Genomic DNA, 27,814 nt, shown 5'->3' with positions numbered 1-27,814 from the left:
AAATGTGTTTAATGTAAATATGCTGTCAGAGACCCTTCAAGTAATTGACACAAGCAGATGATTAGCAGTGTTCTCAACGGTGTTTTTGCATAATCTTACATTTTGACAGAACTCCTCAGGCGCACGGTATTGTCAGTGCTCCGCAATCAGTAGGACTTTCTTCCCTGGCAACATTTACTTTGTCATTATAAATCTTGTAAGTGGTCATCTAGCCGGTTCTGGGTGGATGGAGGAGTGTCATTACTAACGCATTTGGGGCTACGACTTCCTACCGAGAGAATCTGTCCTGAAAAGTAAACTTCTTACCAACTTGGATCACATCAGAGGAGCCACTTAGCAGCCCTGACCCCGGGCTGGTGGGGCCGCCGTAGACGGCTGGGGCGTCAGCTCCCTGCAAGCTGTGGGGCCTGGAACAGGAGGTGGTGTGGCGAGTGCATCGCTAGAGAGGCCTGGGCCTGGGCCAGCTCTCCTGGGGCCGCCTCTCCCCAGGAATTCACCCTTTGGGAAGCTGGTTATAACCTAGCTACTTTCCAAGCTAGGTTGGTTTTTCCTTTTTGTCCACCTTGAATTGAGTTCATCTATGGTGATATAAAAAAAAAAAAATTTGTGTTCAATTATAATCATATCCAACTGCCCCAAATTAAACTGCCCTGATCCATAAGCATTCATAACCGCATACAGTTAAGTTACATTAATAGTCAATATAATAAACCTTCACCTTTATTGAAGCTGCTCTTGTTTCTACAGCAGTTCTTTAATCCATCTCAATAGATTTCTGGTGTACAGCACGTATAGATTTGGCCAGTGACAAGGGTTAGAGTAGTCTTGTAGAACATTTACTTGTAGCTCTGAAAAGCCCACATTTATCAGAGGATGAAGTCGATTACAATGTACCAGAATCAATGGAAGGCTTGTGGGATCCCTCTTAGGCTTGTAATGCGTTCACCTTCTTTAGAGAGAATTCACACACACACGCGCGCACGCGCTCACACATACACGCATACTTCTCTGTCTTAAAGCCATTTATCTCTGAATGTCAAATTGCAATAATTAACCATTATTGATCTTAAATTCAATTAACTTCATTAACACAGGTCATGATGAGGGTGCGTGTAAGGGAAAGGCATTTGACAAGTGTCTTTGCTCGTGTGACATTCTGTGTTCACAGTGGCGATGATACACTGTTCCTACTGTCCCCTCCAAGAGGCTGCCAACAGAGAGGGCTGCCCTGGGCCTCACAGGCTTGGGTCCTGGACCCAGTCAGTGAGAGACCCCCGATGTATGTTTTCTTTTTGGTTCTGAGAACTTTGCCCAGTAGGAGTCTTAGAGCTGCAAGGCAGCGTTTGAGCCCCTTGCTATGTGTGGACATGGGGACCTTTGGAACACAGGCAGATTAATTCATGATGGTCAAGGGATGCTGACCCAGGGCCCAGCTTCTCCCCTGCACTCCATAACCTTGTCACAGAGGGTGTTCATGGACTTTCAGGCTTTGCTTCATCCAGAAAGCAGCCCTTCTATTTGTATGTTCAGATTAAATAAAAACGACTTTCCCTCTTGATCAAGAAGAAAAACACCCAGATCCCACAATTGCAACCAGTAGAGGGTTCTGGGCACCCTTGCTACATGTGTGACATTTCTTGCTTTGTCTACTTTGCGTATTTTGTGTCTCCCCACGCCCTGCAAGGGAGGTGATGATATTGTCCCATTTTTCAAGTGGGAAGACTGAGGCTGAGAGATGAACAGACTCACCAAGCACACCTTGCCAAGGTGGCGTAGCCAGACTCCAGCCTACTGTCCTTTCTGGTCAGAGAGAGTCGCCATGCGGTTGTGTGTCACACTTTTTTTTTTGAGCTAGAGTCTCACCCTGTCACCCAGGCTGGAGTGCAGTGGCACAATCTTGGCTCACTGCAACCTCTGCCTTCCAGGCTCAAGCAATTCTCCTGCCTTAGCCTCCTGAGTAGCTGGGATTACAGGCGCCTGCCACCAGGGCCGGCTAATTTTCGTACTTTTAGTAGAGACGGGGTTTCTCCACGTTGGCCAGGCTGGACTCGAACTCCTGACCTCAGGTGATCTACCCCCCTTTGGCCTCCCAGAATGCTGGGATTACAGGCATGATCCATTGTGCCTGGCCATGTGTCACACGTTTAAGGAATCGAGGGACTTTCCCTCGGTTTCTTCACCCTTAAGCAGTACATTTTAAATGTGTATTCTGGAGACAGGCAGGGAGATCCAGCAGCAAAAGCCCTGGCTGCTTCCCGCCCCCCCCCCCCGCCCCCCACCACTTCCAGTCCTTGTTCTGTGTCTCATCCCCTATCCTCTTTCTCTGTAAGCATCAGTCTCTTCATCCATGACACGGAGCCCATGGACGGCTCTCGCTCCTTCTCAGGCTGGTGTATAGCCGGGCAGCGATCATGTGCAGAAGGTACCCTCAGGAGTGCAAGGCCCCTCAAAGTGTGCCAGGACCATTCCCAGACAGCACTGCTGCAGGTAGATGGAAGGCTCCCGTGCATCCGTAATTGGTTATGAGCTTTTAATTCTTTACGGAAATGCTGCTTGGTGCCAAAGAGTCTCAAGGAAATGGAACAAAACAAACAAACAAAAAGAACAAGCATTAAGTCGGCTCTTTTACGGGGTCGACTTTTAATTTAAAAGTTTGATTTAATTCAAAGAAATTGATTGAGTATCTGACTTGTGCAAGGCCCTCCCTCTGCTCTGTGGGGGGAGGGTTGGGACCCCCTTGCCTCCCCAGCCCACTGGAATAAAGGGACTGCCCTAGCTGCAGGGTTTCTGCAGGGCTGTGGGGATGCAGAGGTGAGAAGGATGGGCTTTGGATGGAGGGGACAGCAAAGCCCTTGGTCATGTGAGACGTCAGCTGGGTTGTGGGAGGTGAAGTGCTCCTGGTCACATGAGCAAGCCTAGAGTGGCCTTCCCGCGGTGCAGGGGAAGCCAAGAGACACAGATCTCACAGGTCCGTGAGCACCTCCTGAGGAGGTGACCTAGGAGGCCACGGGAGCTCTGTACAGCTCTGTCCCTGCTGCCGAGGTGGGGGCCCGCTGACCCTTTCTCAGGAAATGTCTGCTGATCCAGTAGCAGGTCTCCCTGCAGTGTGTGAGCATTTCATAGCTGGGTTTTAGGAGCATAACCACTCAACCTGTAGGTACGCATTAGGGCAGGGACGGCCAGGGAAGCAAGTGGCAGCTGAAGGCGGGGCGGGGGGGAGGGTTGTACATATCCTGGTTTATTTTGAGTGTCTTCTCCAAGCCTGTGTGTTTCTAGAGCACTTGCATTAGAAGCAGAAAGTCCAGGCCAAGTACAGTACCTCATGCCTGTAATCCCACTGCTTTGAGGGGCCGAGGTGTTGCAGGCCAGGAATTCAAGACCAGCCTGGGCAACATGGCTAGACCCTGTCTCTACAAAAAAAAAAAAAACTTAAAAATCATCTAGGCATGGTGGTGTGCACCTGTAGTCCCAGCTACTTGGGAGGCTAAGGCAGGAGGATCGCTTGAGTCCAGGAGTTCAAGGCTGCAGGTGAGCCATGATCATACCACTGCACTCCAACATGGGCAATGGAGCAAGACCTTGTCTCTTAAAAAAAATAGAAAATTAGGTTGTAGAACTTTCTGTGGTTCTTAGGAAGGGGCACAAAAAGAGACAGGAAGGGAATAAACTACCCTTACTCTTGGTGGTTATCTTATTCAGTCTTCACGGCAGAAGGGTGGGGCCCAGAGAGGTCTCACTGCACATCTGTCTCCATTGTCCCACCTGCCACACAGACACCTGCCCCGCGGAGTCCACCACAGGGACTTGGGAAGGCTGGCATTGTGATCTGCAGGGCTGGGCTCTGAAGGGATGCAGGGAGCTGAGAACTGTGCCCAGTGGAAGGGGCAGCTGGCCTCAGACACCAAGCCTGAACATGAAAGGAAGGGACAGACCTGAAACCCGCTGGTTCCCACAATGGGGGGCAAGACCCTGCCTGTGGTTAGGGGTGCTGTGCTCCCCAGATGTTTTGGGTATTGCCCAGCACCCTTCCAGCCTCCCACCTCGTGCTCCCACTGAGGTCAAAATTAGGACTGCAGCATGCAGTTTGCCCATCTCTCTGTTTTCCCCGTAGTTTGTTGTCACTGTAGGTAACACTTTCACCTAGAATGCTGCTGCAGAAGATAGCAAAGGTGGGAGGAGGTTGGAGAGCTGTCCTGGGCCCTTTGGCATTCTGTGGAGCTGGCACCTGAGGCCCCTATGCCTTTGTGACTGACCCCCCGTGCAGGAACCCACTCTCCACTGACTCCCAGGCATGCAGCCCCAAATGCCCACTCCCTGGGACCAGGCACTGTGTCTTCTGGGCTGATGGTGACCAATATAGAGCCTGACACCCAGAGGGTGAATGCTACAAATAAAAATTCCTTTATAACTTTTAAAATGTCACAGTACTAACTGGGCAAGGTGGCCCACGCCTGTAATCCCAGCACTTTGGGAGGCAAGGTGGGTAGATCACTTGAGGTCACGAGTTGGAGATGAGCCTGGCCAATATGGTGAAACCCTGTATCTACTAAAATTACAATAATTACCTGGGCATGGTGGCATGCCTGTAGTCCCAGCTACTTGGGAGGCTGAGGTGGGAAGATCACTTGAACCTAGGAGGTGGAGGTAGCAGTTAGCTGAGATTGTGCCACTGCACTCCTGCCTGGATGACAGCGCAAGACTCCGTCTCAAAAACAAAAACAAAAACAAACAAACAAAGGCCGTACACGGTAGCTCACGCCTGTAATCCCAGCATTTTGGGAGACTGAGGCGGGCAGATCACCTGAGGTCAGGAATCCAAGACCAGCCTGGCCAACATAGTGAAACCCCATCTCTACTAAAAATACAAAAAATTAGCCAGGCGTGCTGGCGGGCACCTTTAATCCCAGCTACTCGGGAGGCTGAGGCAGGAGAATCACTTGAACTTGGGAGGCAGAGGCTGCAGTGAGCCGAGATTACACCATTGGACTCCAGCCTGGGCAACAAGAGCAAAACTTTGTCTCAAAAAAAAAAAAAAAATTCACAGCACTTCATGAAGGTGTGCTTGTGAACATTCCAGATGGTGCAGAGGAGCACCCTTTACCTCCCCTTCCTCCCGCCGTGCTGCTGCCCACGACCACATCTGCCTCCTCCACCTGCAGGACAGCTGCTAACATCCAGGCCAGGATTCTTTCCTAGGTGCCCACATACAATCGCACACACACAGACTTGCTCAGAAAACAGAGACCCATGTGTGTGTTTCTGAGACTTATTTTCTTTTCCTACTTTCTGCTATGTCTTAGAGATCTTCTCATATGAGAAATTAGAGAATTATCATTGTTTTTAAACTTCGTATGCAGTTGGGTACATATGGCTATAAAGATGGGAACAGTGGAGACGGGGGGCTACTAGACGGGGTGGGGGAAGGTCAGGGGCAAGGGCTGAAAAACCACCTGTTGGATATCATGCTCACTACTGGGGTGATGGGACCCTAAACCTCAGCATCACACAATATGCCATGTGATAAACCTGCACCTGTACCCCTGAACCGCAAAGTTGAAATTCTTAAAAAAACCTTTTTATGCAGAATAACATACAAAAAGCCCAGCGTACGAATGTAAGTATAGGTTGAATTTTCCCCAGGTGAACACACCCATGCCTCCAGGGCCCAGGCCCAGAGGCAGAACATTTCATGCTCCAGGAGTTCCTCCACCCTTCCCCAGCCATCACCTCCAAAGGGTAACTGCTCTCCTGACTTTTAACACCACAGGGGAGCTTTCCTGATTTTGAAATTTACATAAATGAATTCATACAATGTTTTGTGGGTGTGATCCTCCCGTGTTGTTTTGAATAACAGTTGATTTTGTCTGCGGCATGGCACTCTAGCGTATGGACAGGACACCGTGTATTTATTCACTCTACTGGTGATGGACATTTGGATCCTTTCCAGTTGCTTTGCTGTTGTGAATAGCATATCAAAGGATATCAGGTCTTTTGATGAAATACGTATGCACATCTAATGGGTCTAGATCTAGGAATAGAATTGCCGGGTCACAGAGTATGTGTACGTGCAGCTTTTGTGGATACTGACAGAGATTTTCAAAATGGTTATTAACAGTTGGTACTTGAAAGTTCCAGTGTTCCGTATCTTCTCTGACACTGGTATCTCTGTCTTACCATCCTTGTGAGTTGCTGCATAGTATTTCATGATATGGGTATACCTTAGTTTGTTTATTCACTTCTTTGGTATTCTAAGAAATATTGATGAGGACACCCTTCATAGAGGGGTTTTGTTGTTGTTGTGTTGTTGTTGTTGTTGAGGGGCCATGTATGATGTATGAATGTTTTTGTAGTAAAGATTGCTAGCTGGGTCAGAGTGTAGATGTTTTCAATTTTGATATATGTTACTAAATTATCCTCCACAAGAAGGCAAGTAAGGCATGAACCAGTTAGTGAGAGTGCTGTTCTCATTATTTTATTGTTGTTTCTTTTCTCTCTCTCTCTCTTTCCTCTCTTCCTTGTGATGGATGGTAAGGTATTAAGGGTTCCTGATCTAGTATAAGAAACACTCAACTCAGACTATGTAGAGTGTCAATATAAAAATGGGAGACAGGATACTTAAGAGGAAACATATATTGTGATGTCAACCAGTCAATAGATACTATTTCTATATTGGTTGGAGGAAAGCTGTTTAAATATATAGAAATGAGGTTGAAATCTGTAGGCATGTATACGTCAGTCAGAAATATTTAAAAGTTGAAACATTTGACCATTACCTTTGTTCCTTCAAACAGGCTAGAATGATTTTTTCACTATTCATCCAAACAGTGTTCACATGTACACTAGTGAGGCCTGGGTGTGTGTTAACTGAGAGCTGGGTCAATACTGAGTGAGTGCTTGTTGACTGCTGAGTGAGTATTGAGTACTGGCTAAATGCTGACTGAGTGCTACTGGCTGAGTGCTGGGTCAGGCCTGGCTGAGTCCTGGCTGAGTGCTAGGTGAGTGTTGGGTCAATACTAGCTGCATGCTAGCTGAATGTTGGCTAAGTGCTGGCTGAGTCCTGGATGAGTACTTGCTGAGTATTGGCTGAAAATTGTGTCAATGCTGGCTGAATGCTGGATCAGTCCTGCTCAATGCAGGCAGTGCTGCAGACATTAAGAAGATCACTTAGTCATGGTGGCTACCATGCAGGTGCCCAGTGCAGAGAGGGTAGGGTTAAACTTTTCTGAGGTCACTGTGAACATTTTCTCTCCAAGTTTTCCTTATGGTCATAAGATGAGGAACTTTGCCAGAACTGAGATACACTGGTGGCCCTGGTTCTTACTGGAGTGTCTCTGTTCTGTGACGTGGGAGTGAGGCATGAAGAGATGCATGGGAAGTCAGAGAGCACCTAAGGCTTCTCAGCCCAACATTCAAGAGCTGTTGAGGAAGGCAGTGGAAACTTCTACCTGAAGTGACCCTGGGTCTTTGTTGGTTCTTAGCCTAAGCGGCGCCATCCAAACTCAAATAATTGGACCAGAAGTTACTGAGTCCAGCTGGCATGCCAGACCGTGCAAAGAGCTCAGAGGTAAGGAATATTCCTGTAGTGTATATAGAAAGAGAATTTATGCCCAGGATCAGCCACTCAAAAACTACAAGAGATAAATGCCCGAAGAGATATACAATGATGCTGATAATTTCTTATATTCCTGTAGACTTTAGAGTTTAGAGAGGATGTTTCCATTCATTGTCTCATCACAGAGATTAAAGGTATCATGTTCACAGAGACAGATAAGAAAGGACTTCCTGGGGGACATGGAAAGAGCAGGACCTTGGAGGACAGGGAGGGGAGTGTGAAAAGATTGAGCATGGTATGTAAAATGGAAGAAACAGCATCAATCAAGGCAAGATCAAAGGAAAATTATCAGGGAAGACTAGCATCTTTGTGTGTGGAGGGGGCAGTAGATGATAAAACTTAGAAGGTAAAGTGGGACTTGGTTAACCTGGGCTTTAAATATCGAGCTAAGACATTTGTACAGATGTATGATTCTCTAATGCCCTTATCCTCTGTGTAACCAAGGCCATCTTGAGCACATAAAAGTATAGCCTGTAATTCTGGGCTATTTACTTTGGTTACTTATTCCTAACCCTAAAGCATCTGGAGTATGTAATTAGTGTCTAATACATATTGGGTGGATGGACGGGTTTTTGGATTGTTGTTGGGTGGGTGGGTGGGTGGGTGGATGGATGGTTGGATGGGTGGATGGACTTTTGGATGAATGGATACATTTTTGAATGGAAGAGTTGATGGATGGATGGATGGATGGATGGATGGATTTTCAGATGGATGGATACGTTTTTGAATGGATGGATGGATGGATGGGTGGGTTTTTGGTTGGATAAATGGGTGGATGGATGGATGAGTTTTTGAATGGATGGGCTTAGGATGGGCTTGGGATGGCTAGAAGAATGAGGTGAATGGATGGGGGGATGGATGGATGAATGGATGGATTTTTGGATGGATAAATGATGGATGGATGGATGGATGGATGGATGGATGGATAGATGGATAGAGGGTTGGCTGGGTGGATGGGTAGATGTGTTGAGTGAATCTGTTGCTTTCTCTTCCATGTAAATCTTAACTCCTATCTCTTTTTAGCCATCCATTTACCTTCCCTTTGGATATAGCTTTTTTAGTATTTTGGAGGAAAGCCAGCAAGTCCCAGTGACAGTTTGAGTTGTACATGTTTAGCCACTTGAAGAGGCCCATTTTAAGGACTGTTCCCAAATTTTCACAGCCTGCTGCCCAATTCTAAAGGTGCTTTTCCCAGGTTTTTAGATCACCAAGTGTATAGGCAGGCAAGAGTTACTTGGTTCCTTAAGCTGCCTCAATGAGCTGCCTCGTTAAAGACATCAGCTACCCCCTGAGAGTCCCTCTGCTCGTGTATGCAATTTGAGAAAGTCAAGCACATCCCCTGCCCCTAATCATTTGCCCAATTGCTATTCCACCAAGATGAGAGAATGCTTTCTTTGGATGAAGTTATTCTTCTAATTTATTGGATTCAATATAGGCCAGGGTTTACCTTATGGATTTTGTAGAATAAAAGGTAAAAAGGACATTGGGAAGAGATTCAGACCCTGGATTCTTTATTCTGAGAGGGCAGTGTACTTGGGAATGTATTGAACTCAGAAAGAGGAATGGGAGTACAGCACCCACAGGCAGCTTACTTCCTTCACCACTCTTGCAAAAATACACCCTGGCTCCAGAAGCCATGTTTCACTTGATAGACCATCGCCGGCTACCAGGCCAAACTGATTGTTGTCAACCCAGACATGGCCCCACCATCCAGCTGGCTGAATGATGACTCTGCCCTGTAGCTTAAATGGATTAAGGTGATTTCAGCAATGAAGCACTCCTCCAGGGCACAGAGAGTGAGCGTATGGACTTCCCATGACAGCATACTGGTGTGGGCTTCCATGGTGGGTTTGGTGCCCAGTTGGTTTAAATGTGCTTGAAGCCGAGGACAGTAGGTGACTCAGATGGTCCCTGAAGTGAGTATTTATTTATTCTTTGCTATCTGCAGATTTGTCTGAGGCAGTGGTTTTTGTCCCGTGAATGCAACCTTGATACATTTATTTTTGTTTGCACTGAGGTTGGTGCCCAAACTGCAGCAGAGCAAGCCCCCAAGAAGGCATTGGAAAAGAGACATTGTAGAGATGGGGAAGCTGCCTTCTCTTTCTGATCTTGGAGAGCCTCCTGACGTTCTGTCCTCCTCCTTTTCTGAACCATCCCCCTCATGAAGAGTGCTAGAAAGGGAGGGAGATTGTTCTGGGGAGGAGCTACTGAGACGGTGGCACAATGGGGTCCTTTCATTGCAGCAAGAATTCAAAGAGAGAAGCTTCAGGCAGTGTCTTTCTTAACTCAGTTTTGGGAGCCCCAGGTTTGGCTTCTGGAACTCTTGGACTCTTGTTTTCCATCACCGCTGGAGGAACAGGACTCATCCTGGGTTCTGAGTCTTCTGAACTGGCTGGGGCTTCCAGCAGCTGGGAGGTGTCCTGGGAAGCCTCGCTGCCGTGGGTTCCCTAGAGGAGCAGCCGCAGCCTGTCTTTGGCTTGCGCCACCACTGGCCACAATGGCTGTGCTAAAGCATGGTGTTTCCTTATTCACACTGACTTTATTCACCAATCAGCTAATGCCATGCTTTTCTTGGCATGAAAGCATTGCAGCTTTATTAACACAAGGATACCAAACTGAACAAGCATTCATCTCTCACATTACACCAAATTATCATGTACAAAATTAATATTCCTGACCTTGCTAGTGGGAAGAGCAATCAATCTAGGGGAGGTTGTCATCCCACCGTGGCCAGCCTTCTGCAGAAGTCCTGGCCATTACAGCTGCAGCCACCTTTCCTTCCCACAGAGCCAAACCATGCCCTTCTGGGCCCTCTGGCCCTTGGATATTGCCCTGGTTTCTGGGGAGCTCCAAATCCAACAGCGATGCCTGGAAGGCCCCTGGTCTCCCTGGTACCATCCAAGAATGCCATTCTCTTTGTCCCTAGAGGCCATGGCCTCCATCATCCTAGGTGGCATCTGTAGGTGACTCCAGGTGCCCAGGTGGATGGAGGGAGAAGACTTGTGTTCCCCACTGAATTGTCACTTCCTGGGTACCAGGTGTAAACAGTCCTCTAGAATGCTTTCTTCTCCCTGTGTATTTAATAATTAGACAGAGGCCCAACATTCAATCCAATCATATTGGTACCCCCCAGTGTGTGTTTAGCTAAGCCCCCTCCACTCCATCCCACACTTCCCCCTGCCATCTCCTCTCTCTCTCTGCACAAAAGGGAAGTCCTGCCTTCATACTGTTGCTTTGAGCCCCTCCTGGTCGAGAGCCAAAAAGGTGCACCTCCATCTTGATTTTTCATGTTCTCTGAGGGCTGGGGGAATGTGTTTGGTTAGGGGCAATCCAGGCCTGAGCATCCTTCCTGTCTGTCTACCCTTCACACCCACCAGGGCTCCAGGCCAGGTCTAGGGGCAGCTGCCTCTGAGCAGCCCATCGTGTGGGACCTCAGGACATCTGGGGATAGCTCTAGGCCCCAAATCAGGTCGTCAGACACAGCTGATATGGCAGGTGTGGTTCCCCTGAGAAAAGAATCCCCTTGCTTCATCATAGCAAGGTGTGCAACACGTTTGTACAGCAGAGAGCCCCATGTAAGCATAACCCAGGGGGCACAGTGTGTGAGGCATTTCCATGAGTCCTTTGTCAAGCAGAAATTCTTGTGTCAAATGGATCAGTTCATCCAGATTTTCCAGGTGTATTGAGAATAAGCTGAGATTTAGGTGAAATTTTCTGGAGACTTTGAGCTCTTTCCCTGACACAGAGGAAGGTGATTCAAGGCAGATGCCCAGCAGAAAGGGGGACTGGGCTCAGCCTGGAGGAGAAGGCGGCCCAGCTTGGGGGCTGGGGACTACAGGGACAGTGGCAGCCAGTCTGAGAGCCAGTGTCTGAGGTGGCTGCCCCAGCCAGCACTGTGCTGCAGGGCATCAGGCTCCAACTCCCACCCCTGGGAGTGGGGCACTGGGGATCTCCAGTCAGATCCATGCAGTTGGGTAGAGCCGGGCTGAGTCCATGGTCCTGCCCGCTTCCTTCCTAGAATTCCTATACCAGGAGCTGGGGCCTGGGGAGGAGAGCTGTGCATGGTCGGGAGTGCTAATGCTGCAGGCGTGCGTCTGACATCGTCTCTTCCTTCTTCACCTCCTTTCCTTGCCCTCCGTTTCCCTCCCTTTTTTATTCCCCTTTCTGTCTGGATTTCTTCCTTTTCTGCAGCCGCCATTTTAAGGCTGTCCAGAGGGAGGAGGCACAGAACCCAAACCCCAGTGGGAGCTCTCACCCCAGCAGGGCTTGGTGCTGGTCTTCCCACCTCCTCCTTTCCTGAAAGGCAGCAAGGTCAGCATAGAGGGTCTGGGAGACCCAGAGGCTTTTACAAGAGGAGGGGTGAGCCTAGGGGCCATCCCCTGGCCCTGTGCAGTTGGTGCATCTCTATTTGCAGAGTTTCTTTAACTTGGAAAAGTCCTTTATGCCCACTCCTTATGAAATCCTTGGTTGCCTGCAAACACCTGGGAGGCGGATGTGGCCAGTTGCATCTTCCCATTCCTTCCTCCCATTTGTTGATGAAGAAACTGATGCTCACAGACGTGAAGTCAGTCATCACAGCCACAGGACTAATCCATGGCAGGGCAGAAGCTGAGACCCAGGGCCTCCCTGCCTAACATCACGTTGTTTCCCAGAGAAAAATGTGATGCAGAAACATCAGGTCCTGCCTGGCTCCATAGCTCATGCCTGGAATCTCAGTGCTTTGGGAGGCTGAGGCTGGAGGATCACTTGAGGCCAGGAGTTCCAGAGCAGCCTGGGCAACACAGCAAGACCCCAACTCTAAAAAAAGATTGTTTTTAATCAGTGTATTGGTGCTTACCTGTAGTTCCAGCTACTAGGGAGACTGAGGTGGAAGGATCACTTGAGCCCAGGAGTTCGAGGCTGCAGTGAGCCATGATCACACCACTACACTCCAGGCTGGGCAACAGAGCAGAGAATCGTCAGGTCCTCTCCAGAGTCCAACTACTGCCCTCCTGGATGGCTCGCCACACTGGGTTGCTGTGGCTTTTGAACTGTCCCTTCCTATCTCCTCCTGCCATTTCCTTGGGGTCTGCTCTGTTGTGGGCCCAGGTGTGAGGGAGGCAGGTAAGTGGGGAGTGAGAAGTGGTCAAGATGCCTTGTGAACATCTTGGCATTTTTCCTTGTCCAAGCACATTCTGCAGCAGAGAAGAGGACTTCGTGCCTGCTGAGGGCTTAGGCATGTGTTGAAGTTGATTCTGGCTCTGAGCAAAGGGCAGGAGGGTCTGCAGAGACTGGTGTGCATGAGTCCTGGAGAGCCTGCCTGAGAAAACACACCTGGCAGCCACCTTCCCAAACCATTTGACTAGTTAAATTCTTATTTAAAAACAAACAAACAAGAAATAAACAAAAAACAATAAAACACTCTTATCCTGGCGTGGTATCTAGTGCCTGCAATCCTAGCTACCCAGGAGGCTAAGGTGGGAGGATGGCTTGAGTTCAGGAGTTCAGGGCTGCAGTGAGCTGTGGTTGCACCACTGAACTTCAGCGTGGATAACAGAGCATAACCCTGTCTCAAAAAAAAAAAGAAAGAAAGAAAAAGAAAAAAAAAAAATCACCCTGTGTTGTTTGAAAATCTGAGTATTCAGAGAAGCAGGAGGAAAGGAAGCCCAGAGTTCCCAGCATTAGAACAGACCCATACGGGCTCCCCTAGGTCCATCCTCTTTTACCTTGGTGGCCATCCTGAGGGCCACTTGTGCACCAGAACTCAGACTCCAGGCCCTCTTTGTCATAGAGTCCTTTCCAGAAAATAACCTCTTTCATCCTTGTCTCTTCTCAAATCTCCATCACCCATGTTCTCTTTCTCCATTCCTACCTCCCATGCCCCTCTCTCCCCGACCCCAACCCTAGTGTGTTCTTTTCCTCTCCCATCTCCCTTTCTCCCTCTGTCCTCTCTCTGCTGGGCCCCCTCCTCTCTCTCTGCACCCTTCTTAAACCCGGGATGACTTGATGGCCCCTTCCCTCTTTGGTCCTTTCTTCTCCTTTCCCTCCTTTCCCCACCTCTTCCTCTCCCTCCTGCCTCTACTCTTTCCTCCATCACAGTCACAGGGATCCTTATGGATGGATGACCAGAGGCACTCATTGCAGAGAGGGGTGCTCTTCTGGACTATCCCTAATAAGAAGACATGGGAAAAAGGAATCTATAAAAAGTTTTAGCCAGCAAAGCACATTCCCAGGGAAAACAGAGGGTTATAACTTCAGAACCTTTATTTCAGCCCAGAAAATGCTAATGTTCACAGGGCAGTTTACCTGGAAATTGCACTGGGAAGCGGGACACAGCCATGCTTTCTTTTCCTTTCTTCCCACCCACACCCAGTGCCCCCTCCCACCCTGACTTGCCCATCCGTGGCCCCCGTAGCTGGAGAGTGCAGGTCCCAGCCAACACTTCCTCTTCATCTTTTGGGAGAGATTTTTAGCTGTGTGATGAAGGTAATTCCACCTTGCCCAGAAATGAATTCTGTTATGCCCCAGCTTACTGTTTTATATTTATGTGACACACATTAATTTCTTTTTACCTAGAGATTGAATTTAGTTAATGATGACAATAAATATTAATGAAGGTATTGGTGTCTCCAGACCCTTGATGGCCACAGTGGACTGGCTGTCTTCTCTCCCTGGACATGATATGTCTGTCATCCCTGCATCCACGATGTGGAAGCCACACCACTGGTGAGCTGGGGGTGGGGATGCTGGACCCTCCTGGAGGGGTAGGTGTGGATCCCACTGGGGGAGTTGAGAAGGCGCTGCCTGACTGCCTACTCTTCATTCCGAGGATAGGGAACTCCCTCCCACAGTTCCTGTGTGGTCCCCTGACACTGAACTCAGGGTGTGGGTCTTAGGAGTTCAGACAAATGTCCCATCTACCTCCAGTGACTCATCCTGAGGGGCTGCAGCAGAGGGTTTGGGGTCAGAACTGGTTCCTCAGTGCAAGTGTGCTGTGGAACTAGCCAGAATCCCTGTTTCCTTGTCTGCAAAATGGAGATGATTTTTCCACCTTCCTTGACCATTGAGAGGATCAGATGCAATGAATGTAAGAATGTGAACACGGGTCCTAAACTTGTTCATATTAGGCAGGATCCATGTTTTGTGTGTCTGTGTCTGTGTGTGTGTGTGCGTGTGTGTGTGTGTGTGTGTGTATGTGTGTGTTTTCCCCCCGTCATGTGGGCTTCCAAGGTTGTTGGGCCATAGAACTTTGCAGAAAGCTTTTGTAAGTTTGGGAGCTTTTATTTCTCATCCATGTGTGTCTCTACCCAGGAGTCACATTCGGTTCTATGCATGCCAAGTTCTTCGGTTCAGGCAGTTGTCTGGAAATGTGTCCTTGGCACTCAGCTCTTGAGAGATCGATGGCTGTCTTGCTGCTTTAAGCACACAGTCTTCATTGGTGGGGTAAGGAAAGTGAGATGTGTGTGGGGAAGCGGGTGCAGCCATTCTGCAGGGACTCACGTCTTGAAGAGAGACTCTTTCAACGGAGGGACTTGGAGAAGCGTGGAAGGCGGGTGCCCGGTCAGCCCCTCACTTGCTAGTCCCTGATCACTCCTGAGAGCTTCTTTGCATCTTTGCAGCTGTTGGTTTGGTTTGAATGAGAACCTCCTCCCCCTCACAGTCCAGCTGCCTCTTCCATGGGCGCTGGCAGCAGAGGTTCCCATCTTATTTGCTCGAGAGAAAAGAGGGATGAAGGGATGATAATGCATTCTTTTAATTTTCTTTCACTTTCGCTTTTCCTGTTTTTTTTTTTGAGATAGTGGCTCGCTCTGCTGCCCAGGCTAGAGTACAGTGACGATCTCGGCTCACTGCAATCTCCACCTCCCAGGTTCGAGCAATTCTCATGCGTCAGCTCTCAAGTAGCTGGGACTACAGGTGCCCGCCACCATGCCTGGCTGATTTTTTGTATTTTTAGTAGAGATGGGGTTTCACCATGTTGCCCAGGGTTATCTCAATCTCCTGAGCTCAGGCAATACCCCAACCTCGGCCTCCCAAAGTGCTAGGATTACAGGTGTAAGCCACTAGGATGGACACGCCTGGCCTACTTTTCCTTTTTTTTTTTTTTTTTTAAGACAGAATCACTCTGTCACCCAGGCTTTAGTGCAATGTTGTGATAATAACTCGCTACAGCCTCAGCCTCCTGGGCTCAAGCAATGCTCCTGCCTCAGCCTCCTAAGTAGTTGGGACTATAGGCACAGGCCACCATGCCTAGTTAATTTTTAAAAGAATTATAAAGGTAGGGTCTTGCTGCATTGCCCAGGCTGGTCTTGAATTCCTGGGCTCACGCAATTCCTTCACCTTGGCCTCCCAAATGCTAGGATTATAGACAAGAGCTACTGCACCTGGCCCATAATGCATTCCTGAAGAGGGTATTTGAGTGTGGACACTCACTCAAGCTTGGGGGGCTCCAATGCAAGGAGACCACCGACTGGGGTGTCTCCTCCCATCTTCCTCAGTGGGGGGTTCTGTCATCCTGTCTACCTAGAGACCCTTCCTCACAAAGTGGCATTGCTGAATGTGCCAGTCACAGGCAGACAGAACTTGCCTAGGATGGACTTTGAGTCTCACACCAGCACATCTGCTTTGCATTGGGACTGGCTGGACTTAGGATCCCCTCAGGATGTTTTGACAGCTATTTAGGAGGTGTGAAGCAGCCATCTAAGATATTCATTCATTCATTCATTCATTCATTCACCCCACTGACATGTATTGAGTAGCCACTCTGGGCCAGACAGTAGGGTTGTGGCTGATATCTGTGGTGCAGGTGTGTGGGGTCTGGTCCTGACCACACAAAGCTGACAGTGTGTTGGAATCTCTGGCTGTAGACAAGTGATCCTCATGGCTAAGGGGACAAAAGCTGGAGTCAAAACCCTGCCATCCCCAAGAGCCTTTTCCCTGAGGCCCGGGGAAGGGTGGATTCCTGCATTCTCCACTTCACTGCACCTGCCCTGGGGTTTCCAGCAGAGGAGGCAGCGCTAGAAAGTGTGGAGTGAGAGATCTTGGTGCATCTCAGAAGCTGAGAGGGGCTGGAGGGGAACTGGGCAAATGGTGGAGGACTCCCTTCCTTCAGGGCTGCTTTGAGGAATTTGGATGTTCTTCCAAGCCCAGTGGGAAGTTACTGAGGGTGTTATATGGGGAGGTGACATGACCAGTGCGGTGTTCTATATTAATCTCAGCAGTTTCTGCTTGGAGATGAGATTAAAGGGGCTGGGACTGGAGTCAGGGAGTTGGTTGGGGATGGGGTGAGAGATGCTAGTGGCTGAACTGGGCCCATATGGGAGGCCGCAGAGAGGAAGGGGGGATCCTGTTGCAAAGGCTGTTACAACTCCTTGCTGGTGGACATGAGCCCCCGCTCACCTCCTTGAAATGAGACAGCCACTGTCCATTGCTCACCTACTGCATGCAAGACTAAGGATGTAAGGTTCCCTCCCTTAGAGAATTCAGGCAAGAATGAGCAGAAAGTTAAGTAGCAACAAGGAATTTAAATACTCTCAAATACTGTTGGAGACAGTTGCGGAGTTTCCCAGGGTCATATGTGATACATTGTTGGTTCGAATCGGTGGACGGTGCCTGCCACTGGGCTATTGAAGCCAGCCTGGTGGGGACCAGGTTCTCAGCAGCCCTGCCCCACACCCCTGTTGACTTCTCACCATCTGCACAGTGACTGGAAACACCCAGTCTTTCCTCCCCTCCTTGCCTGATCCAGGGCATTCACTGTGCCAGCTTCCAGAGCCCTTCCTTCTATCCAGCCAGGGGCTTTGCGTATCATGCTCAGTCTAAAGAAGAAAGAACGATTCCACTTGCTGAGTGTAGGTGAGGTTGGCGTTTGCAGAGAATGAACCAGATTAAGCGACTTTACAGCTCAGCTCTTTACCTTTTCAGAAGGGCCATAAAATGATAGATATGTAGCTGAGAAAGGACCTTACAAATATTACTGTAGTGCCCCGTATCATTCAGAGGGGGAAATGGAGGCCTAGAGAAAGAAAACTGCACTGCTGTGTGCGGTAACCTGCCTGGCACTTGTGGGAGCTGGATGCATATTTGTGGAGTGCCTTTCATCCCTTAGTTCCCTCATTTCACTGGGTCCATTTCCGTTTTCTAGAACATTTTTAAAGTTCAGTAATCAAGAGTATAAACATGCTCAGAGTAGTGAAATTATTGCAAAGCCTGGTGGAAGGATGGGAATTTTCCCTTTATTTTTGTGTATTTATTTGTTTATTTTTGGAGATAGGATCTTGCTCTGTTGCCCAGGCTGGAGTGCAGTGGTGGGTCATGGCTGACTGCAACCTCCACCTCCCGGGTTCAAGCGATTCACCTGCCTCATCCTCTGGACTAGCTGGGACTACAGGCATGTGCCACCATGTCTGGCTAATTTTTTTGTATTTTAGTAGAGATGGGGTTTCACCATGTTGCCCAAGCTGATCTCAAACTCCTGAGCGCAGGCGGTCTGCCTGCCTTGGCCTCCCAAAGTGCTGGGATTATAGGCATGAGCCACTGCACCCAGCCTTTCCCTTTATTTTAATGTGGAGGGGAGAACCAATGGGTAAAAGTCTTAGGCTCCACCTAAGGAAATACTTCTCACCTTCAGATTGGAAAAGAAAATGGTCATTTGAACAGGGAGTGAGGCCCACGTCATGACCATGAGGGTGTGCGTTTGTAAGGACCTGGGGTGTGCAGTGAGGCTTCCAGGACCCAGTTCTCCTTGGCACTGGAGCCTTTTAATTCTCCTCTGAGTTGGATCTTGTTCCCACCAGGGAGATTGAGAGGTTGGCCTTTTCTTTCCATATCAATTTCCTTCTCAGTCAGCAGACTAATGACATTCTGACCCTGCTGTGTAATTTACAAAGTATATCAGAGCGTGTTGTGGGCCAGCCCAGGGCAGGAGCTGGTCACGTCATTCATGGTGCCTGTGTTGGGGAGGAGTGCTCCGGACAGCTTGGGCTGGGTTGGTGCTTGTGCAGTGGGGGTGGGAAAGGCTCTAGCCATGGGGAGACGCATTGCCCCTGGGTGGGAGGTGGGCTGGCAGAGCCCCTGGGTTTCCCTCTCACCTGGTGGCCTTCACTCACAGAGGACTCTTTCATGTCCACTATTGGCTCTGATTCTTCTGGCTACTGGTGTCCTCTCGTAGTGGCTGCTGTGGGGCCATTTCTCTCGCAGACTTAATTTCATGGGAGCTACTGTAATAGGAGCAAAATCCCCAGGGTGTGGGGTTTGTATTGCAGACTGTGGCTCCAGGAGGCATCTTCAGGAAAGAAGGGGCTTTGATATCTTCACCCATCTACACAGACCTGGGCATTTCCTTGAGTCTCAGTGGGAGGGACACCAGCCATGAGATTTCCTCCTCTTTCCCTGTTTACAGTAAAACCGTACTATGGAAACATCATATATGCATGCACCCAGTGCACTTCTGCAGGCAGTGGGCTGTGTCTAGCTAAACCCAGCCTACCCTGCTCCAGTGGTTCCCCAAGAGGATTATAAGAGAAGTTGCAGACCCACCTGGAATCTCTGACCTCAGTCATATTGCGTGCCCCAGCTCGGGTAACAAGCCATCCTTCGGTTTGCACAAGACTTAGTGAATTGCCAGGATGCAGGACGTTCAGTGCTGAAACCAGGACAGGTCCAGGCAAATTGTGACACTTGGTTATTCTTTGTTGGTTGTTCTTCCTCCAGGACTGCCACCCCATTGGAGTTTTGAGTCCAGATATTTCTAGAATGTGCTGCACGCCGAGGAAGTCTGTTGGGGGGCAGGTGGGAGAGAGTGAGATGTCTTCTTTTCTTTTTCTTTTCCTGTTCTTTTTCCAACACATGCATTCACAGTCTTCACTGTGACTAGCATAGGAACCTCCACTGGTCAGCGCTGTATTTCCCTAAGCATTTGGTCCTGACCCTAGGAACACAGCTTTTGCCATCTTTATTTGTCATCTCAAAGTGCATGGCCTCAAACTTGAGGTTCCTCATAGCACTTCACACTCAGCTGACCGCAGCAGGGCACTCTCTTGTGGTCATTTGTAAAGAACACCCACAGCTCCTGGACAAAACTCTTGCTTAGTAGTTGGCAAATGAGCAGAAGTATCCCCTTCCTGCAGCTGATGTGTGTACCTGGGACAGTTCCCATTCAAGTTCACATTACATCAGTGTTGGGATTCCATGTGTCTTGGCTTCGGAATCTTGGCACTCAAAGGAGGGGGCTTAGGAGCAAAAGAATCACACTTGTCCTGGAAGGAATGAGGGGGCCTATCTTGTTTGGCTTCAAGGGACTAATTTCACTCTTTTTGTTTGTTTGTTTGTTTATCGTTATTGTTGGTTTGTTTTCTGATGTGAAATGGAGCGGGGCAAATCTTTAAAGTTGGTGGAGTCAATTCCACAAACAAAGCTTCCCTTCCTTTCTTAAGAACTTTTTGTAGAAATCAGCCTTGCAATTCGCACTGCACCATTCCAACCATCTAACACACTTCCCCACTGGCCTTTTGAAGCAAACAAGTATTTAGAAGCTGACAGGACAAAGTCACTTTATTTCCGCTTTTCCTTTACCTTGAAATTGTTCCTAGCCACAGGGCTGGCCACGCCTCACTGTGCAAAAAACTACCCTGATGCAGTATGCAGTGGCAGATCAGTTTAGTAAGGAATAACCCAAATCACTGAATGCAAGAGAATTAAAAAAAAAAAAAATCACCCTGTTGCATTAACACAAGTATTCTCTGGGCTATGCATCTCTGGACGTGCATCTTCCAGAACCTGCAGGCGCGTGGCCTGCCCTCCACCTGTGTGGGAATGCATGCTGGATTTACATCCCAGTTACATCGCTTCCAGAAAGACAGGATCTCTGTTGGATGCCCATGAAGCTTATACTGAGTAAATATTGACAAAGTAGTCTAAAGAGCAAACACTTTGACATTTGTAAGGTCCACTGGAAGGTCTTGTATATATTTATACAGCAGGAATGAGCACCGAATACCAATTTTCCTGAACTTGTTCTGACATAATTCTGCATGGAGAGTGTGTGTGTGCAGGTGGCTGAGAACGGCTGAGTGTTCACATGGGGGACAGGGCTGGGGGCTGGGTGGTAGCCGGTCAGGGTATCTCCTCTCAACTGGAACGAACCCATACCTATCCCTGCCAGGAAACTTACCTCTAAGCTTTTCTGAGACCTGCTTTTCCAGAAGGAAGAAAGAAAAAAAAAGCCACAAAATCTTGTTTTTCCTTTATTACAATGGACGTACTTTTCTTTTTACTTGGTAAAAATTTTATTGATGTTTTTATACTTTATATTTATTAAAGATTGAGCCTCAAAAATGTCATGAGTAAAAACTGCTTGCTTAATTTAAATTGTGAATCTGTCTGTTAAGAAATGCATTAGGGGTAGGAGAAGCATAAGACATATTAATTGACAGACAGGAACTGCTGTCTCTGAGGTTGATACAAGTAATTTATTACTTTAGAAATGAATGCCACCTCCAGAATGTGCTTCATTAATTTCAAATTTAGTTTTAATTTCAAGCTGTTGCCCCTTGAGAAGAATAAGGTGGCAAATTATGTTTGAAGAGCAGATTTTTTTTTTTTTTTTTTTTTTTGCTCCAAAGAAACACCACATTTTAACTATTTAGTTTTACAAATACATGTGCCCATCTGGGTTGCTGTGTTTTCCTGAGAGCCCAGAACATATTCTAGGTAAGATCAAGACGTACTAATGCTTTTTTTTTTCTTTCTCTCCTTCTCCCTCTCTCTCATCATTCCATCCTACCTGTCTCTCTTTCCCACCTGTTATCATGGCAGCCTATGTTTCCGAGGAGTTAAAGGCTGCTGCCCTGGTGGATGAAGGTTTAGACGCAGAGGAACATACGGCAGATGGAGAGCCCTCAGCCAAGTACATGTGCCCGGAGAAGGAGCTCACCCGGGCCTGCCCCAGCTACCAGAACTCCCCGGCCGCTGAGTTTTCCTGCCACGAAATGGACAGCGAGTCACACATCAGTGAGACCAGTGACCGAATGGCTGACTTTGAAAGCGGCTCCATCAAGAACGAAGAGGAGACCAAGGAGGTCACGGTCCCACTGGAAGATACGACCGTGTCGGATAGCCTGGAGCAGATGAAGGCCGTCTACAACAACTTCCTCTCCAACTCCTACTGGTCCAACCTCAACCTCAATCTGCACCAGCCCTCCTCGGAGAAGAACAATGGCAGCAGCAGCAGCAGCAGTAGCAGCAGCAGCAGCTGTGGCAGCGGGAGCTTCGACTGGCACCAGAGCGCCATGGCTAAGACGCTGCAGCAGGTGTCACAGAGCCGCATGCTCCCGGAGCCCAGCCTCTTCAGCACCGTGCAGCTGTACCGGCAGAGCAGCAAGCTCTACGGCTCCATCTTCACGGGGGCCAGCAAGTTCCGCTGTAAGGACTGCAGCGCCGCCTACGACACCCTGGTGGAGTTGACGGTGCACATGAACGAGACGGGGCATTACCGCGACGACAACCACGAGACCGATAACAACAACCCCAAGCGCTGGTCCAAGCCTCGCAAACGCTCCTTGCTGGAAATGGAAGGGAAGGAAGATGCACAGAAGGTGCTGAAGTGCATGTACTGTGGCCACTCCTTTGAGTCCCTGCAGGATTTGAGTGTCCATATGATCAAAACAAAACACTACCAAAAAGTGCCTCTGAAGGAACCCGTCACTCCTGTCGCCGCCAAAATCATCCCTGCCGCTCGGAAGAAAGCTTCTCTGGAGCTGGAGCTCCCCAGCTCCCCGGATTCCACAGGTGGAACCCCCAAAGCCACCATCTCAGACACCAACGATGCACTTCAGAAGAACTCCAACCCTTACATCACGCCAAATAACCGGTACGGCCACCAGAACGGGGCCAGCTACGCATGGCACTTTGAGGCCCGGAAGTCCCAGATCCTGAAGTGCATGGAGTGTGGGAGCTCGCACGACACCCTGCAGGAGCTCACGGCCCACATGATGGTCACTGGCCACTTCATCAAGGTCACCAACTCGGCTATGAAAAAGGGGAAGCCCATTGTGGAGACGCCCGTCACGCCTACCATCACAACCCTGCTGGACGAGAAGGTCCAGTCCGTGCCCCTGGCGGCCACCACCTTCACGTCCCCCTCCAATACACCTGCCAGCGTCTCCCCAAAACTGAATGTGGAGGTCAAGAAGGAAGTCGACAAGGACAAAGCAGTCACCGACGAGAAACCCAAGCAAAAGGACAAGCCTGGCGAAGAAGAGGAGAAGTGTGACATCTCTTCCAAATACCATTACTTGACTGAAAATGACTTAGAAGAGAGTCCCAAGGGAGGGCTCGATATCCTCAAATCCCTGGAAAACACAGTGACATCCGCAATCAACAAGGCCCAGAACGGCACTCCTAGCTGGGGGGGCTACCCCAGCATCCATGCCGCCTACCAACTTCCCAACATGATGAAGTTGTCCCTGGGCTCGTCGGGGAAGAGCACGCCCCTGAAACCCATGTTTGGCAACAGTGAGATCGTCTCCCCGACGAAAAACCAGACCCTGGTCTCTCCACCCAGCAGCCAGACGTCCCCCATGCCCAAGACAAACTTTCATGCCATGGAGGAGCTGGTGAAAAAGGTCACTGAGAAAGTTGCCAAAGTGGAGGAGAAGATGAAGGAGCCGGATGGGAAGCTTTCCCCGCCCAAGCGGGCCACTCCCTCCCCGTGTAGCAGCGAAATCGGGGAGCCCATCAAGATGGAGGCGTCCAGCGACGGGGGCTTCCGAAGCCAGGAGAACAGCCCCAGCCCCCCACGGGATGGGTGCAAGGATGGGAGCCCCCTGGCTGAGCCGGTGGAGAACGGGAAGGAGCTGGTGAAGCCCCTGTCCAGCAGTTTGAGTGGCAGCACGGCCATCATCACCGACCACCCGCCCGAACAGCCTTTTGTTAACCCTTTGAGCGCCCTGCAGTCAGTCATGAACATTCACCTGGGCAAGGCTGCCAAGCCCTCCCTGCCTGCCCTGGACCCCATGAGCATGCTTTTCAAGATGAGCAACAGCCTGGCGGAGAAGGCCGCCGTGGCCACCCCGCCGCCCCTGCAGTCCAAGAAGGCAGACCACCTCGACCGCTATTTCTACCACGTCAACAACGATCAGCCCATAGACTTGACAAAAGGAAAGAGTGACAAAGGCTGCTCCTTGGGTTCAGTGCTTCTGTCACCCACGTCCACAGCCCCGGCAACCTCCTCATCCACGGTGACAACGGCAAAGACATCTGCCGTCGTATCATTCATGTCAAACTCGCCGCTACGCGAGAATGCCTTGTCAGATATATCCGATATGCTGAAGAACTTGACAGAGAGCCACACGTCAAAATCCTCCACTCCTTCCAGCATCTCCGAGAAGTCTGACATTGATGGGGCCACTCTGGAGGAGGCTGAGGAGTCGACGCCTGCCCAGAAGAGGAAGGGCCGCCAGTCAAACTGGAACCCCCAGCACCTCCTGATCCTCCAGGCCCAGTTTGCCGCCAGCCTCCGGCAGACCTCGGAAGGGAAGTACATCATGTCAGACCTGAGCCCCCAGGAGCGGATGCATATCTCCAGGTTCACCGGGCTGTCCATGACCACCATCAGCCACTGGCTGGCCAACGTGAAATACCAGCTTCGAAGGACAGGTGGAACAAAGTTCCTCAAAAACTTGGACACTGGCCACCCCGTCTTCTTTTGTAATGATTGTGCGTCTCAAATCAGGACTCCTTCCACGTACATCAGTCACCTAGAATCACACTTAGGCTTCCGGCTACGGGACTTATCCAAACTGTCCACTGAACAGATTAACAGTCAGATAGCACAAACCAAGTCACCGTCAGAAAAAATGGTGACGTCCTCCCCCGAGGAGGACCTAGGGACCTCCTATCAGTGCAAACTTTGCAATCGGACCTTTGCCAGCAAGCACGCTGTTAAACTTCACCTTAGCAAAACACACGGGAAATCTCCGGAAGACCACCTTCTGTATGTCTCTGAGTTAGAGAAGCAGTAGCATTTGCTTTTGATAGAAAGGACTGCAGTTTGCTTTGAGGGAAACTGTGGAAGGCACCTTCAGGCCCCCTCTGACTTGTTGTTCTTGGCACATGTTCTTATTTTAACTGCAGAGAATCACTCTGGGCTGGACTGTTTTGTATAACTGTACAGTGTTTAATAGAGGTGCATAATCAGCTGTTGTTACTGGTAAAATATGAAGGTTAAAATGCAGTGGTAAGTGTTTGGAACTTTGTGTAAATGGGATTTAGTTGTGAGCATCCTCCCGATGCTTCAAGCTGCATGCATTAACAGACAGTTTAATTAAGCATTTATAACGAAATCAGGCACACTTTTTCCACAAGACTCGAGTGTGCTGGCATTTCTCACCCTTTCATCTTTAGCCCTCTGAGTACTTTGAAGCACTTTTGCATTAATTTGGTTAAAAAATAAAATAAAATAATAATAATGTATGAAGCTCTGTTTTTTAAACTCCTTACCAGCTTAGTTATAATGAATAATATGAACCTCCATTTATGCAGGTCTGCAGGGGTATAACACGCCTTGAAATTTAAAAGAATATTATTTTCACATTGAAACATAGATGTATATATTGTATAGATTTCAGACTCTCTTATGAAAAAAATGTGATTGTGGTTAAATGACCTTTTTCTTGCATTTATAGCAACAGTGTTTTATGCACTTGCTGTGCTCTGGGCATAAGCTGTGCCTATGTATAGTGTATATTTCTTTTTTCTTTTTTTTTTTAAGGTCTATGGGTTTTGTTTTTTACATGCAAACATTGTAAATTATACAGAAGATACCACAGATAGCATTTATAAAGTATACAGAAACATTATCTGAAAGCAAAGTATGATAGTTTGTTTTGCTATACAGTACATCTATATTGATAGAGGTTCATGTTTAAATTATACATATTTATTAGCATCGTATTATCATTTGTTTTGAGCAGTCTGAATAAACGAGACCGGGAAAAACATCCCTGGCAGGCATCATAACTATTTTGCACATGATTTTTAAAGGTATTTATTAGAAATCAAAGAACGCTCAAAATAAACTCCGTGCTCAAAGGGTTAAGTCTATTTGAAAAGGTTAAAAAAAAAAAGAACAAAAAAAAAGAACTTGTACTGTATTTCCTAAACATTGATAAAGCCTTTAAAATGTTTGTACTGTAATACTTTGCTTAAAAGTCATGAGGCATTCTGTGATCCAACCTCTTTCACTTATTTATAAGCCCTCTTGGTTGCTATTCCATATTGTAGGATGCCTTTCTATTTCAATTGGTAACTTTCTGTTTTGTTCTTCCTAATTATTCTCCCAAGATCCCACACTGCAGCTTTATCTTTAGGCTTATGAAAGGTAACCCGTGGTTACCGGCTCTCCAAGTGATTCTGTTCTTCTCCATTTTTGGCAGTTAATTTGCAGAAGTAACTGACAGCTGACACCATATGAGAACCTTTGTATAAAATATTGGCATGTAAACAGCACAGACACCGTAACACACTCTGTGCCCTGTTTGGTTGTTGACAATGAAGCACCATTATGTGACTCTTCATATAACCCTTTTTTCTACGGCAGCATTAAAATTGTCTTTTTGCTATAATTTTGTGTTGCGTTCACAATTATGTCTGAAATGTGCTACGACTAACGAGCACATTAAAATTAAATTGTATGCGATCTGTTTATGACGGAGCTGGTTGCTGCGGCTGCCAGGTGCTGGCAGTCGGAAGCTGTGCGTAAATCAGGGGGAGTTTTAGTGAACTTTGGCGTTTGGAGAGCGGGGAGCACTTACTCAGAGGCAGCTTGAATAGGATCTGCACCGAGAATAAACATTCACAAGAAAGGAAGACATGCCTATAAGGTTAGATGCTCAGTGCAGAAGGGATATTGCCAGACCCCCAGGATCAGAGCTTCCGGTCACACCTGGTGACCTGCAGTGGGGGCTGAGGTTTGATCTCCCTTCTGGATGCTCGAGGGTGAGGGGCCTGCGCTGTCAAGGAGGCTGATGGGAAAGAAAGCTTTGGAAGGGTGACTCCTTCCTGTTGACTCAGGATTTTCAAACAGCGGGAAACAGAACCAGTCGGGTCAGACAGACTTTGGGGTCCCAAGGTTCTCTCTCCTGTGTTAAAACAGCCACAGATAAGCAGGCAGGGGGGTTGTGGGAGGAGACTGAACCCATCCACCGGAGGAGGGGGAGAGCATTTATATGATAATCACAAGCTTTTATTAGCCCCGGCAAATCATGCCAACAAAACGCTGGGAACATCATGTAAAATTGTAAAATACCTTTATTACTATATTCAAACTAGTCTTGCAGTTATGCAGAATCATAGCTCCTAACCTAGAATTATACAAATGAGAGATGTATTACATCCATGTAATACATAAAACACCTCAACTTAAAAAAAAAAAAAAACCTATTTTATTAAAAATTTAAATTAAGCCCTTTCAGAGATGTTCGGCAACACGCCTACGGTTTTTCCGCTCATCCCCACCCCTTTTTCTCAAGAGAAGTCCAAATTTTTCTGTCTACTCTATTTTCTCTTGGCATTCCATCTTTCACCAGGTTTTTAGGGAGAAACTCACTACAATTTAAAATGAGTTTTTTTGGCAAATAGAGATTACTGTGCTAGCTAAGCTCTTGCCTTGGGATGTGGGCACACAGGTGGATTTTACAAACAGGCAGGGAAGAAAGCAGGTTCCCTTCCTGGTGCAGGGCCTGTGCCAGGCCCCATCTTTTCTGTGGTCAGCCCTGGTTCTTTTCTGGCCCATTCTTTGTCCTGCTGACCTTTACCTGGGAGGAGCTGAAGGACACATATGCTTCCCTCCGGGACCGGCTCCCCACAGAACGCGTCTCGGGACAGAGACAGCCTCCCTCCCATGCCTTCTGCATCTACACATCCTGGAGCCCAGATTTCCACTCTTGAATTTTTCACAGGTTAAATATAGCATCGGTTTATTAGAATCCAAAGTCCTGCATCTAACAGATTAAACTGACAACACTTCCATCACCACCACGGTCCATGTGGCTTGAAGGGAGATGGGATTTGTACGAGTGACGGCGGAACCCCGCTCTTGACAGTTTGGGAGAAGGACTCGACACAGTCTGCCCATCTCCTCCTCACCCCACTCCCAGGATCATCTTCTGGGCTTTCCAATTTGGGGGTCGGTGTGAGGATTTACAAGCCAAGGTAGGCTGCAGGTTA

General features: G+C 48.4%; 1 protein-coding gene across 1 annotated transcript in view; it reads left to right on the top strand.

The window, feature by feature from the left end:
- Positions 1–26,211, top strand: part of TSHZ3 (teashirt zinc finger homeobox 3) — a 74,941-nt gene extending 48,730 nt beyond the window's left edge. Inside the window, exon 2 of the mRNA XM_033225587.1 lies at positions 21,404–26,211. Coding sequence (XP_033081478.1) covers positions 21,404–24,609 — 3,206 coding nt within the window. The 3' untranslated portion in view covers positions 24,610–26,211. The remainder of the gene's footprint in view (positions 1–21,403) is intronic.
- Positions 26,212–27,814: the final 1,603 nt, after the last annotated feature.

This window comes from Trachypithecus francoisi, unplaced genomic scaffold (genome assembly GCF_009764315.1).
Source record: "Trachypithecus francoisi isolate TF-2019V2 unplaced genomic scaffold, Tfra_2.0 Lachesis_group12, whole genome shotgun sequence".
In the NCBI taxonomy this organism is placed as follows: Eukaryota; Metazoa; Chordata; class Mammalia; order Primates; family Cercopithecidae; genus Trachypithecus; species Trachypithecus francoisi.
Note: the sequence above shows the minus strand (reverse complement) of the source record. Positions and strands in the feature narration are given on the sequence as shown.